The sequence below is a fragment of the Protomyctophum bolini genome (assembly GCF_963924005.1).
Source record: "Protomyctophum bolini genome assembly, chromosome: 12".
Classification (NCBI taxonomy): Eukaryota; Metazoa; Chordata; class Actinopteri; order Myctophiformes; family Myctophidae; genus Protomyctophum; species Protomyctophum bolini.
In genome coordinates, this window is record NC_137873.1 from 38,537,589 (window position 1) to 38,552,502 (window position 14,914).

Below are 14,914 nucleotides of genomic sequence, written 5' to 3' on the forward strand. Positions count from 1 at the left end.
GGGGGCTGTGGGGATTTGGAACCCACTGAAACAAAAACAAAAAAATAAAGTAGAGAGTAGAGAGTTGACATGCGAGCGGAGCGCTCCACAATGGAAACAACAGCTGGCTAAGAGGCCTGTCGAGGAGCAGATGGTGCTGGATGGCGTCTTTTCCCCCTAAAAAACCCACATCATTGAGCAGTTTAATATTGCATGATGTGCTAATACAAATAAATCAAAATAAAATAAAACCAGGGAGGGAAAAAATGCAATATAACGGACTTGAGAAATACTGGATTGCTGCCGCGGCTTCGTGGTGAAATGCGTGTGAGAGAGAGAGAGAAAGAGAACAAACAGGCTCAAACAGTGAGCCGCTATGGCTTCAGAGTTCAATCCACAGCAAAGGCCAAAAAGACTCATTTTCAAATAGGAATCTTAAGGTGGAGACCAAGACATGATTCAGCTTGTGAGGCGGGCCAGCTCCCATTATGAACACCATCCCAGTGTTGATTTCGTCGACTAAATGAAAACTAAATGGAAACTAAATGAAAACTAAGCTGTGATGACTAAAACTAAGACTAAATATATTGACAATTTTGTCAACAAATAAAAACTAGATTAAAGTGTTAGGAATTAAGGGGCTAGTCAAGTGGACAAGAGATCGAGTATAAGTCATTTTATACACTTGACTGCATGCTGAACATAGCAGACTAAAATCTTATGATATTTAGTCGACTAAAATCTTATGATATTTAGTCGACTAAAACTAGACTAGCACTAAAACATTCCAGGTGACTAAAACTAAATGAAAACTATTCAAGAGAGACTATAGGACTAAAACTAAAATCTGCTGCCAAAAACAACACTGATTGGAAACAGAACTAGAAGTTGGTTCTCCTGAGGGGGAAAAACATGGTCGTGTTCTACTGAACCAAAACAAACATCTCTATGACCATATAGCAGATCTACAAGCTCATATAGCGAAGTTCAACAAAAAGAGCCTATATGGGACCAAAGGGCTCATTTCTGCCAAGAAATCTCACCATGCTTCACTTTATTATACACGGCTTGGTTGAATGCTTGATCAATGGCTGAATTCAACGGTGTGTTATTGTAAAGGATCATTGCGAACGCAGTGATTGCGAACGCAGTGAGCACTTACTATGAGACCTAGCAGATCATGTCTGTCCGTGCGTGCGTGTGTCTGTGTGTGTCCCCTTTGTGCCCATATATGGAGCTGAGTGATTTGTTTGTGATTGATGCAACACACTCCATATTTGGACGTATAGCTGCTTTGGGGACTCCTTATATGGTTATGGCTAAGTTAAAAACTTAACTTAAAAAAATAATAACTTAAAAATAAATCTTAAAAAACCCCAAATATGTACGAGCTGCGTTCGCTTCCCACGTTTGCGTGTCTTACTGATATATGGTGGTCATTGTTGGGAGATATAATTCACCGACAGGGGGTTTAACGAGGGTTCATCGTCCCCTGATGGTGAATAAGTATCCCGACAACGACAAACTATGCGGATATTATCGAGATTATGATATTTAGTCTAAACTAAATGAAAACTATTCAAGAGACTACGACTAAAACAAAGACCAATATTTGGCTGCCAAAAACAACACTGGTTTCCTTGCTATATACCTGCACTTCTGCTTGTGAGGGGCGCTAGCCCCTTCCGATGTCCAGCTTTGAGGCTGTGTGTAAACACAAACATTGTCTATTTTGACAATCGGTGCAATCTCGTATAGTTGCAAATTCCTGTTCATGTGTTTGGATCCAGGTCTGTGCATGAGAGCAGATGTGGCAACGAGCAAAATTGCGAATTATGGATGCACGACTTGTAAATAAAAGTATCCATTACCCATGGATGAACAACAGCTGTGCATATTTTAGGGGGTTGGATGTAGGTTAAGTGAGAGACGAATGACGTGAACAAAAATATGGATGCAGTGAAAACAGTGTACAATACAGTAACACGGAGTGGTCTAGGACAGTGGTTCCCAAACCTTTTCATGTCAAGGACCCTAAAAATTAGTCTAATTAGTTAGAGTCCGTTTGGTTCCATTTGTACACTCCCAGAGTTACAGGCCCATTTGGTTCCTTTAGCATGGGGACCCCCCTTGACATGAAAAAGGTTGAGCACCACTCACATAGAAACATAGGTTTTTCAGAAACATTTTAGGATTTAGAAGCCTTTTTTTTTTAATCGACCTCAGTCCAAAATGGGTTAATGTATGGACACAACATGGACACATGCCGGTGCCCAGACGGTTGAGCTATAACCGTCCCGGGGCCTGTAGGTTCTTTCTGTCTTAATTAACACAAACATTAAATGCCATTGACAATAAATGGAGAATTTACGCCATAAATGTGTCTGAGCGAATCGGCTGGCGGTATGTCGGTGGAAACCCTCGGGTAATAAGGGACCACCGTTCTTGGTGACGTAACTACGGTATGTTAGAGCGCCCCTCACTTCACAAGGGTGTGATTTTTTTGATTAGTGTAGGCCTATATATGTAGTGGAGTAAAAGTACAATGTACAACGCATGCGATCGCCCCGATCTACAAAAAGACAACCATCGTACCCTTCGTTTGTCACGCCATATACTGTACGATGTAAGAAGAGCAAAATGACTGCCATGTAAATGCGGTCAATAAACCAGCCAATGTTGATTTTGTCGACTAAAACTATGACAAAAAAAAGATCGACTATACCTTTTGTCACTGACGAATAAAAACGAAATAAAAACTAAGCCATGATGACTAAAACTATGACTATGAAGTATAATGACGAATTTTGTCAACACATTAAAAACTAGACTAAAATGTGAGGGAGGGACTAGAGGAGAAGAGCTCCTTTTATGCTTGGTTGCGCTCGTGTTGTTGCGCTCTGAAAATAGCCGATCTACAAGCTCACAACTCATCGCAGCGCGACGCGTTGTGAGCTTGTAGATCTGCTATTTTCAGCATGCAACCAAGTGTATAATCTGCCATTACAAGTTACAACACCATCATTGGCGGCAAACTGCTTTTTTGTTGACATAAACCAACTGTAGATTTTGACTTTGTAGAAATCGTATGATATTTAGTCGACCAAAACTAGACCGACACAAAAACAATTCAGATGACTGAAATACGACTAAAACTAAAATGACATTTCATTCAAAACACTACGACTAAACTATAAACATCTAAAAATGTGCTGCCAAAATAAACACCGGCTGAACGAGACAGAGAGAGAGAGAGAGAGAGAGAGAGAGAGAGAGAGAGAGAGAGAGAGAGAGAGACAGAGACACACAGAGAGAGAGAGAGAGAGAGAGAGAGAGAGGTGCACCACGCAGGCAAAGACATACCTAGGCCTGCGGCCGTAACAGAGACAGAGACAGAGACAGAGACAGAGACACAGAGACACAGAGACAGAGACAGAGAGACATAGACAGAGAGAGGGGGCTTACGTACAGGTCACTGGCGGTGGACAGAGACAGAGACACAGAGACAGAGACAGAGAGAGGGGGCTTACGTACAGGTCACTGGGAGACAGAGACAGAGAGAGGGGGCTTACGTACAGGTCACTGGCGGTGGACAGAGACAGAGACACAGAGACAGAGAGAGGGGGCTTACGTACAGGTCACTGACAGAGAGAGGGGGCTTACGTACAGGTCACTGGGAGACAGAGACAGAGAGAGGGGGCTTACGTACAGGTCACTGGGAGACAGAGACAGAGAGAGGGGGCTTACGTACAGGTCACTGGGAGACAGAGACATAGAGAGGGGGCTTACGTACAGGTCACTGGGAGACAGAGACAGAGAGAGGGGGCTTACGTACAGGTCACTGGGAGACAGAGACAGAGAGAGGGGGCTTACGTACAGGTCACTGGGAGACAGAGACAGAGAGAGGGGGCTTACGTACAGGTCACTGGGAGACAGAGACAGAGAGAGGGGGCTTACGTACAGGTCACTGGCGGTGGAGGAGTTTCGGGAGGGCGCCTTGGGCGAGAGGTCGAAGTCGGAGTCCGAGCGGTAGAGGAAGGACTCCCGCCGCTGGCTGTGGGGGAAGTTGGCCGCCTGGATGACCATGCCTGACCCCGGACTGGCGTGGGAGTCCAGGGGGCTGCGGCCCACCGACAGCCCATTCTCCACATCGAAACTAACAGACCAAACACACACAGACAGAGAGACAGACAGAGAGACAAGCAAGTCTCAATTAGATGCAGGGTTAAGGGCTTTGTTTGTTTTTGTACTTTCCGTGCCCCCCCCCCCAAGGCACACACAGAGTAATATAGTAAGAGACTAAATTCCAAATTGTGGAACGCCCTACCAACAGTCATTAAGACATGCAAATCCCTTGACTCCTTCAAAACCACCCCTCAAAGGGCACCTACGGACGGCTGCAACTGGCCCCCACCCACCCCTTTTTCCCCTCACTGTATATGTTTCTTTTCCCTTTTTACCTCCTCTATGATGATTTCCTGTTTTGACTATATAGTTGTGTATATTCGTACGTCTCTATTGTAAACAAGTGTAATGCTTTATGGTGTCGTCCACTCACAGTTAACAGTTGTTGTATTGAGTTGTACTTGAAATGTACTGTGATTCTGCAAACTGTTAATAAATCAATCAGAGTGGCGACACTAGCGTTGACTTCCATTGTAACAGTGGAATGCGGACGTGCTCATTCTATCTCAATGGGATAGTTCCAGCCATTAGGAGCAGTGTTTGGAACTATAGCCCATAGTGGCACCCGCTTTGTGGCGAGATCAAAGCGTGTGGCTACACTCTGGACACACCCACCAATGGGCAAGTCCAAATCTCAAAGCACACCATGTACCGTAATCATGTATATTAGTGAAAAGTATAGCCGAAATGTGATAAACAATGTGATAAATGTGATAACAAATAATGACTACAATGCCCAAAATAGGACAGTTGAAGAAGGCTAAAAAAAATACATGTAACTGGAATTAGAGGACAGAACAAATATTTATAGCGGCATTGCGTTCATTTATCACAGTGTAAGACAAGATACATTACAATATACTGTATATACAGTACGACAAAGCTCTAATAAAACCATGAAGACAATAACTGATAAGTTGGCCAGTGACACAAGCCCATGTGAAAACCCCAAACATTCATGAACTATAATGAAACTTGTTTCACTAGAAGCTGTCTTTGTTAACCTAGCGTGCCTATATAAGGTGAACATTTGGCAAAAATAGGGCAACAGTCGCTGAACATGTAGCACATACTGTATTAAGCTCACAATGAGATTGGTGAGAGTTGGGTGTAGAAAAAAAAAGGAGGCCTAATATAGCCCTCTGTAGGACACCGATCACCAGATATATGGGGTTTGCAGTGGTTCAATCAGTGTACAGTAGGTGTCACGGTTCGAGTCAAGACAGTGTAAGACCCAAGCGCAAGACGAGAGGCAGATCTGGCAGCTCAGTTCAAATATAAGTATTTATTTCAACCAACCGGAGGAGTAGGCAGTTATCATAGTCCAGGTAAAAGGTCAAATATACAGGCAGGCAGTCAGAACACGAAGGACAAGGCAGGGGAAATACTAAACTGGGAAAACTACTAGGGGATCAGAATACTGTGACAATGTACCAACGACCAAACAAAGAGCTGCAAACACAAGGGCATATAAATAGACAAGGACTAACTGGACACAGGTGAACACAACTGACAAATCAACACAGGGATAGGCTGGGAGACTAACAGGACACAGGTGGAGAAAACTACACTAATCACAAGGTTAGACAAGGCAGGTAAACAAGAGCAACACAGGAAACCGTCCAAGAGACAATGATTACTACAAAATAAAAGGAGCAGAACAGTAAAACACTAGCTGAAACTATAGGAACATCACAGCAGGGTGAGGGGGAGTCATTTCCCCTTTTAGAATATCAAATATACACATTCTCCAAAGCGCCACCTTGTAGCTGTCATCAAGATTAAAAGCTGCCTACAGAATTAAAAGTTAATTTATAAAAAGGTTCTTCTGTTTCATGTCAATTTCATGTTTCTATGTGTTTCTACTTAATGTGTTTTGAGGTGATTTATGTTTGATTGATTAATTAGCGTAGCAGGGCAGAGCCAGTTCACTCTGAGAAGAGAGCTTCAGCGTGCAACAGCTACAGTGCATTGCTGCTGCCACATGTAGATCTGCTGTTTTGAGTTCAGTTCATGATATCAGAGTCTTATTGTACTGATACTGAGAAGATTTCCCCCGTTTATTCCCCCCAAAGTGGATGCGGCCAATGAGGTATAATTTGTTACATTTGTGTTTGTTTATTGTAACCTGTATTGTTCATCATTATTGTTCTCTATGAGAATATTGTACTGAATGTATATTGTCTTTTATGTTTATTCAGTTCTCACGGCATTTGGCGTATGCTAAATAAATGTCTGTACAACAAAGAACGCCTTGTGCCGTATCTATCTACCGGAGGGGGCTACACACCTGCTCTTAATTGTAGGTAATAAATCAAACGTATAGTATGCTACCTGCAACACTCATGCATGCATTACAGAACCGCACACAAATCACGTCATTGTTTCTTCTTGTGACTTTGGAGTTTCGTTTGACCACACATACAATCTCTATTTGTGACTTTGTTCTAAGCTTGCAAAGCTATATACCAACTTGAGAATAATGGAGGGGTTTTTGGAGAGAGAATGGAAACTACAGTATATAAGCAGCAAAGAATAGAACCTTTAAAAATACCACATGCATTCATCACCGTCATCACGCAGAACCTTTTCAACGAGAGGTCATTTATCCGTACAGCAGGAAGCACAGTAATTCACACGGAAACAGTAGCAGTCTCGGCAGCACCAATATAAACCACAATGAACAAAAAACAAACAAAAAGACTTGCGTGTTGGAGAGGGATATACAGTACAGTGCACTATACAGTACACAGATGTGAACCTTAATTGTCACACACAAAGCATTCATGCAGTTCACTGTGACAATACTACAGTATTTCACACGATGAGAGAGCTTAAAATAAGCATTTCAATGTGGGTTATACGTGTCAAAATGGGGTCACGTTGAAATGTTTTGGGTTGTGGATGCAGAGTGTAGGAAAATAAGTGTGCGTCATCACGTTGAGCGTCTCAAAGTCATCACATCATCAGTAGAGCCAGACTGATTTAAATTAATCTTAGATATTATTACATTATAATTTTCCTTTTTTTGTTTGTGTATGGCTATATAATTCAAGTTAAATGTTATTTTCATATACTTTTCATATACTATTTTTCTTTTAAAGTTTAACATACTTCAGAAAAACGAATTCTATCAAAAAGTTACTTGTTTCTTTTCACAAACAGAAACTTTGAAGCACTTTGTCATTTGACACGTTGTCGTTCAAAAGTCAAAAACACTGGTAATCCAAAATGGGTGACTGACGAGAGAGAGAGAGAGAGAGAGAGAGAGAGAGAGAGAGAGAGAGAGAGAGAGCCCCAAAGATCTGGCATCGGCCGGGGCTCTACTCATCATCAGATCTTAACATAGTATTTCACAGAACAGACGTCTCACCCTCCAATGAAACAGGACAGAGGGAAAATACACTTCCATCATCCCCCTCTCATCTATCAAACCACTCGAGGGCAACTTGAGGTAGCCTATAAAGCTGTCACCTTCTTGGGGTCGAGAAAATCAATTACAATCGAGTGCTACTCTCGTAAAAGAGCATGAAGTGGATGTGCGTTAATGTATATAGTTGACACAAAAGACTGCATTGACAAAGGCGTTGTTGGCCTTCTGCGTTCACCCACGGTGTGAATGGTTCACAACATCCCATGTTGTGAACAACTCTGTGTGTGTGTGTGTGTGTGTGTGTGTGTGTGTGTGTGTGACATGCGTGCGTGTGTGCGTGCGTGTAGTAAAATGGACCAGGCATAATTCCTAGATAAACATTCTAAGTATACCGACCATAACTTGGAATCATAATAATAATAATAACCCTCGGATATCGATGTAGATTCGCCCATGCTGACATTCGGAGAGCCTGGGCCGTGTACAGTAGGCTACATAAACTGACCACGAGCGGCTTAACAATAGCTGACAAAATGACAGAGCAAATTAAGCCAAGCAACTACTCTGTGCCAAATACTGCTCTGTTTCAGCGGTTTATAGGCAGGGTGTCTGTGTGGAGGAGAAGGTGCCATTGAACTCTCAACCCTGTTATATTTGTCTCCCTGCGCAATGAATTGTAATTTACGGATTTGTAGCGCTACGAGCTTGTATTGTAGATCTACTATTCGAGCTTGTAGATCTGCTATATGAAAAATCGTGAAAATGTCGTGCATGCAAAGCTTTGAATATATTCTTTCAGAGCCAACGTTTTTAACTAAAATCTTTGCTTCTGGGGGGGGGGGGGGGGGGGAGGGGGTCCCTGGAATAAGGTATTTTCAGATGGGGGTCGGCGGCCAATTACATTATAATCTTGGGGGTCCTTGACATGGAAATGTTTGAGAACCACTGACATAGAAATAGGGTTTTCAGAAAACTGTCAGGATTTAGAAGGCATTTGTAGAATCGTCCTCAGGTTTAAATGGGATAAAGTCAACTAAAAGTCAACTAAAGTGTGCGTGTGCGTGTGTGCATGTATGCCCACCGTCCCTGTTGTATGTGTATTAGTGTAGGAACTGTGCGTGGAGGACTGCAGGTTTAAAAATAGCATCGGGTATTGACGTGGGGGGGCATGTGACTCGAGCGCAGGGCTAAAAATAGGCATTCAGGTGAGGAGTCCCGAGTCCCGATCGAAACATGATCCGACAACAGAGAGACGGGAGGCAAATAAAAGACCCACCGGTGAGGCCACTCTTTTCTTTACAGTCTGGGCACGTCCGCATAGCCTTGATCCACATGATCTCTACTTTCCCACAGCCTCTCATCACGAGCTGAAACGCAACCACCCCCCCCCCCCCCCCCCTCCCCTCCCCTCCCCGCCCCCATGAGGAGAGCCGCTATACCGCCAGCCTGCAGCTCCACTTGGCAACAATAACAAGCGGCAGCTTCTCCAAACAATGCGAATATGAAACTCCGCTCCGGTGCAGAAAGAAATAGTCGATGCCTGTAATAAAGAAAAGCAGCCGTTTTAGCAAAACGTGGAGATTTTTTGGGACAATTAATTAAGGGGCGAATACTAGTATAAAGTGAAGCCCAAAACAAATAATAGTGAATAGTGAATAAATTATGGCTAAAATATGATTGTCACTTGCTCTATTATACCTCTATATATATATATAAAGGGCTGGTGGTGTATTAATGACTGGGTGCTGTATAGGGCTGGGGAAATTAACCCGAAACATATTAAGAACCCCCGATATTTAGAAACAAATTAATCTCGCTCGTAACAGGTTCATCGATTAGTTTTTTACGAGTTACGTGGATTACGGACGTATACATGTATACGTATACAGACAGACAGAGATGTGGTGCATTTATCTAAACACGAAAAATATCCAATAAGCTCCTCTCCACTTTTACACAAGGCACACACTGCAAATCAAACAGTATTATAGTATGGCTATACACACCTATACACCACATTCATCCCCATCTCTCTCTCTGTGCGTGTGTGTGTGTGTGTGTGTGCGTGTGCGTGCGTGTGTCTCCATCTCTCTCTCGCTCTGTCTCTCTCGCTTACACTCTGAGCTCACGCTGGCTGTGATGACGCTGTGCTGCATGAGGAGAAGACGACGGCAGCGTGTTATTGGCCGTTACGTAACGACACGAGACAGAGCAGGAGGAGCCCCCCCCCCACCCCCCCGCCCGCCGCATCCCGCCATTCATATCATGTGATTACATCTCTACTCTACTCGGACTGACTATGCATGCATACATAGCCAAGGAGGGGAGTGAGGAGAGAGAGAGAGAGAGAGAGACAAACGCATAGACAGACAGACAGAGAGACACGAGACAGACAGAGAGACAGAGAGAGCGAGAGAGAGAGAGGATGAGGAAATTAAGGTACGTGAGATTTGGAGGAGGACACAGTGTTCAGTGCAGCGATGTGATGTGTGCTGCTGGCTGGGTCTCAATGTGGCTATCCGTGGGCTGCAGGTGTAGTAGTCCTAACTACACCTGCCATGTTGTTGAGGAGGACCAACACAGCCGTTTCTTTCAACACTAGTCTGATTGACGTAGAACTCATTTGTCATTGGTTTGCAACGCCTGTTTTGGTCCATCCGACATGGCAGGTATGCGTATAGGACTATATAGGCCTACATTAAAAGAAATTGCTACACGTTTTGAGCTTGTTTTCACTATATACTTCTTAAAATGTTGTTGCAATTGGTGGAATTCTTCTTAGATTTGTTTTTGTTATTAATTCATGAAAAGTTAATTGGGAATGTGTTTTTTTTAAAATGTTTTGAAATAATAATAATTAAAAACCCAAATGTATATAGGAAACACAAATCACACCCGCGTGTGAAAGTTATGATAAATGATAAAATTATCATAATACATTATCTCGAGGGAGCTCCAGGGGGTCCCCAGCTAAACGATGGTTAGGAACCAAATGGACCCTTATGGGTCTGTAACTCTCAGAATTAAAATTAACATTGATTTTACAATAAAGATGTGGGGGGCCCAGAGATAGAAATGCCATTAAATGGGGGTCCGTCCATAGACTAATGCATGTCAAACTGGGGGTCCTTGAAATTAAACCGGTTGAAAACCACTGCTATAGAGCCGTGAAACTCTTCTCTCATGGGGGGGTCCCTGGCATATTATCTCTTCAAATGGGGGGGTCCGCGGGGATAACTATGGCGTCCTTGACATGAAAAAGTTTGGGAACCAGTGGCTTTAAGAGGTCCAATTAAGTTTTGTATCTCTGGAGTATTGCATAATGTCTGACATCTCTCTACCTAACCAGCCTCATAATAATATACACATCGGGTGTCCCCCGTGGCACAATCAACCCTTATGCAATGCAGCTGCTCAACCAATGGCACACCTCTCTCTCTCTCTCTCTGTCTCTCTCTCTCTCTCTCTCTGTCTCTGTGTCTCTCTCCCCCTCCCCTCCCATAGTGATGCTGAGCCCCGTGATGCTCCCCCGCCTCATCATGCCACTGTGCACACCGTTGCTATTTTTAACATCTTCGTCTGTGTTTCTCTCGCTCGGCGGGCTAAATTTAGCCTCCATGCAGTGTGGAGGGTAGAGAGAGAGAGAGAGAGAGAGAGAGAGAGAGACAGAGAGAGAGAGAGAGAGAGAGAGAGAGAGAGCTACAGTATAGCTCCACAGCTAAGAATAGTGTCCCTGGTGGAGAGTAGATTATCTCTCTCTCTCTCTCTCTCTCTCTCTCTCGCTGTCTACTGTGCAGAGAGAGAGAGAGAGCGGAGTCTTCCTTCCAACCATTCATGAATATTTATGCAGAGGGGGAGGAGGGGGGGGAGAGGAGGAGGGGGGGAGGAGGAGGGGGAGGGGGGTGTTGCTATTTGAAGCCGATAGCGCCCGATAGCGAGCTATAAATAGAGCGGACGCATTCAAAATATATCCACCCACGCCTTTCCCTCGCTCCAAGTTCCCTCTCTCTCTATCTCTCTCTCTCTCTCTCTCTCTCTCTCTCTGTTATGACTTCAAAGTAGGGGAGCAAGTGCATTCTGTTGATACATTCATCACGTTGGACACTTTATCTTTCACTTTAGTTGTATCAAAGCATGCATGCGCGCACGTGCGTACACGCACACGCACACGCACACACACGCACACACACACACACACACACACACACACACAGAGATCATTATGCCACTACGATCAACATGTGAACTGTCACTGAGATGCATGAATGATCAGGTCGTTATAGTCACACACACACACACACACACACACACACACACACACACACACACACACACCACAAACAAGATGAGAACATAATAGCGCTCTCTCTCTCTCTCTCTCAGCTGCATATGTAAAAGTATCGGATCGGCCCTTATTTGGTCATATCGGGTCATATCGGTATCGGTGAATATGCCAGTCCTAACCACCGATCCGACACAGGGGTCCGTAAAGGGGTTGACACGATGGCAGGTATATAAAATGTTGGGGCATGTGTGGAGTTTGCTTTGGAGTTGCCCAAACTGCACAGTGCACATTTGAGTGAGGAGTCTATAGAGCGCCGCAGGCCCCGCCCCCTTTCAGAAAAGCGAGTGCCCAGGAAATGAAACCCCAATGCATTCTCCCATCGGCACTTCTAATATAATTTATTTAAGACGGTTACGCCGCGGACAAAGCCAACTCGGATCGTGACGAATCATGACAATGAACACAATGTTTTGGGGCCGATCAAATAATTTATAAGACGAAAAACAAAACAAATAGTGTTGTCTCCTGACTTTCTTTTCTTTCTTTCTAATGATTTGATCGGCCCAAAACATTGTGTTCATTGTCATGATTTCGTCACGATCCGAGTTGGCTTTGTCCGCGGCGTAACCGTCTTTAAATAAATTATATTAGAAGGCCGATGGAAGAATGCATTGGGGTTTCATTTCCTGGGCCACTCGCTTTTCTGAAAGGGGGAGGGCCTGCGGCGCTCTATAGTGCTAGTACTGCTATAAACACAACACGAGATAGATGGCTATAAAGTATAAACTATTCCCGGTCGGTTTGACTTCAAAATAAGATATTATTTCGTTTCTTTTCCTCTGTATCGGTATTCGGTTATCGATATCGGCTAACACAGACATTGTGGTATCGGGATCGGATCGGAAGCGAAAAATAAGTGTCCCGGGACATCCCTAGTTTTCAGCCTACGGCGGAAGATTGCGAGTGAAGATTGAGCACACAGGCGTGATCGTGAACGAGCATGAACTACTATGCAAACGCCAAAGAATATGTCGTATATGTGGCTGCTCCTGCATGGGGTCTGAAAGCCATGATTTTTGGGGATTTACACATTCTGAACGGGAACCCCTTTTGGTGTTAGCATCATGTTATGGTTTAGCTATTGAAAAATAGCAGATCTACAAGCTCATAGCGCGCCACTCGGTGGCGCGCTATGAGCTTGTAGGTCTGCTATTTTTGAAAAATCGAAGAACGACTGACATTTTTCAGAATCTGATCTCAGGTCAGAATGGATTAATCAGACCAGTGTGTGTCCAGTGGAAACCTCGTATGAATCTGATCTCAGGTCAGAATGGGTTAATACTTTGTGCCGTCGACAAAGCTCACAACCGCGTTGTGAGCTGGTATAGATCGGCTATTTTCGCTACTTATTTTCTTCTAATTGATGGATTTTTCTTAGATTTTCCTTTTATTTCTTCATGAGGTTTACTGGGGAAAAAAATCATTGAATTTTGGTTTAATTAATGAAAAGTTGTAGCTTTTTTTTGGGGGGGTGTATTTAGAAATGTTTTGAAATAATAATAATTAAACAACAAATGTAGGAAACAAAAAAAACCAAGGGGACCCGTAAAAACAATGTGTCCCCGACCCACTGTTTTTGGAGCCATGTGTTGTAGTATGGACTGTATGGCAGATTACTGTAAACTGTCCCCAAAAGGTCACGGGGTCAGTGTTAGCGTTGGACCTTGACAGGAAGCCGTATAAATGTCTATAAATCCCCCCCACCCCCCCCCCCCACCCCCCCCCTTTTAGCAGCCATGGATGCAGCCTCATCCACACACCTTAAGCCATGTTCTCTCTCTCTCTCCTCTCTGTCTGTCCTGGCTGTCTCTCTGTCTGTCCTGGCTGTCTCTCTCTCTGTCTGTCTCTCTGTCTGTCTGTCCTGGCTGTCTCTCTGTCTGTCCTGGCTGTCTCTCTGTCTGTCCTGGCTGTCTCTCTCTCTGTCTGTCCTGGCTGTCTCTCTCTCTGTCTCTGTCCTGGCTGTCTCTCTGTCTGTCCTGGCTGTCTCTCTGTCTGTCTGTCCTGGCTGTCTCTCTGTCTGTCCTGGCTGTCTCTCTCTGTCTGTCCTGGCTGTCTCTCTGTCTGTCCTGGCTGTCTCTCTGTCTGTCCTGGCTGTCTCTCTGTCTGTCTGTCCTGGCTTGTCTCTCTGTCTGTCCTGGCTGTCTCTCTGTCTGTCTGGCTGTCTCTCTGTCTGTCCTGCTCTGTCTCTCTGTCTGTCCTGGCTGTCTCTCTGTCTGTCCTGGCTGTCTCTCTGTCTGTCCTGGCTGTCTCTCTGTCTGTCCTGGCTGTCTCTCTGTCTGTCTGTCTGTCTGTCCTGGCTGTCTCTCTGTCTGTCTGTCCTGGCTGTCTCTCTGTCTGTCCTGGCTGTCTCTCTGTCTGTCCTGGCTGTCTCTCTGTCTGTCCTGGCTGTCTCTCTGTCTGTCTGTCTGTCTGTCCTGGCTGTCTCTCTGTCTGTCTCTCTGTCTGTCCTGGCTGTCTCTCTGTCTGTCCTGTCCTGGCTGTCTCTCTGTCCTGCTGTCTCTCTGTCTGTCTGTCTGTCTGTCCTGGCTGTCTCTCTGTCTGTCTCTCTGTCTGTCCTGGCTGTCTCTCTGTCTGTCCTGGCTGTCTCTCTGTCTGTCCTGGCTGTCTCTCTGTCTGTCCTGGCTGTCTCTCTGTCTGTCCTGGCTGTCAGCCACTTAGCTACATGCACGACACAATTGAACAGAGCAGAAAGGAGGGAAGTATCGAAAATAGCCATGTTGAGTGGGAGGGTGGTGAAGTGAAAATAATAATAATAATAATTACATATATAGGCCTATATATATATATTTTTTCACTTTTTTATATTCACGTTTAGATTGTTCGATTTCACATGCACTTGCTTCGGGCAATGTATTGTAAATGCATTGTTTTTCTCATGCCAAACAAGTCCCTTTGAATTTGAAATGAATGTAACAGAGAGAGAGAGAGAGAGAGAGAGAGAGAGAGAGAGAGAGAGAGAGAGACTTCTATAAACAGACAGACAGACAGACAGACAGACAGACGGACAGACAGACGAGACGGACGGACAGGAC

The 14,914-nt window shown here is 44.4% G+C and overlaps 1 protein-coding gene across 5 annotated transcripts in view; it reads right to left on the reverse strand.

Annotated features, from left to right (window-relative positions):
- pde4ca (phosphodiesterase 4C, cAMP-specific a) overlaps positions 1 to 14,914 on the reverse strand; it is a 121,495-nt gene that overhangs the window by 32,285 nt on the left and 74,296 nt on the right. For 4 of the 5 annotated variants that reach the window (XM_080778217.1, XM_080778221.1, XM_080778219.1 and 1 more), the window contains one exon: positions 3,941 to 4,135. In XM_080778217.1, coding sequence (XP_080634343.1) covers positions 3,941 to 4,135 — 195 coding nt within the window. Of the gene's footprint in view, positions 1 to 3,448; positions 3,460 to 3,940; positions 4,136 to 14,914 lie in introns of those variants that run through there. The other variant, XM_080778220.1, reaches the window with a different exon arrangement.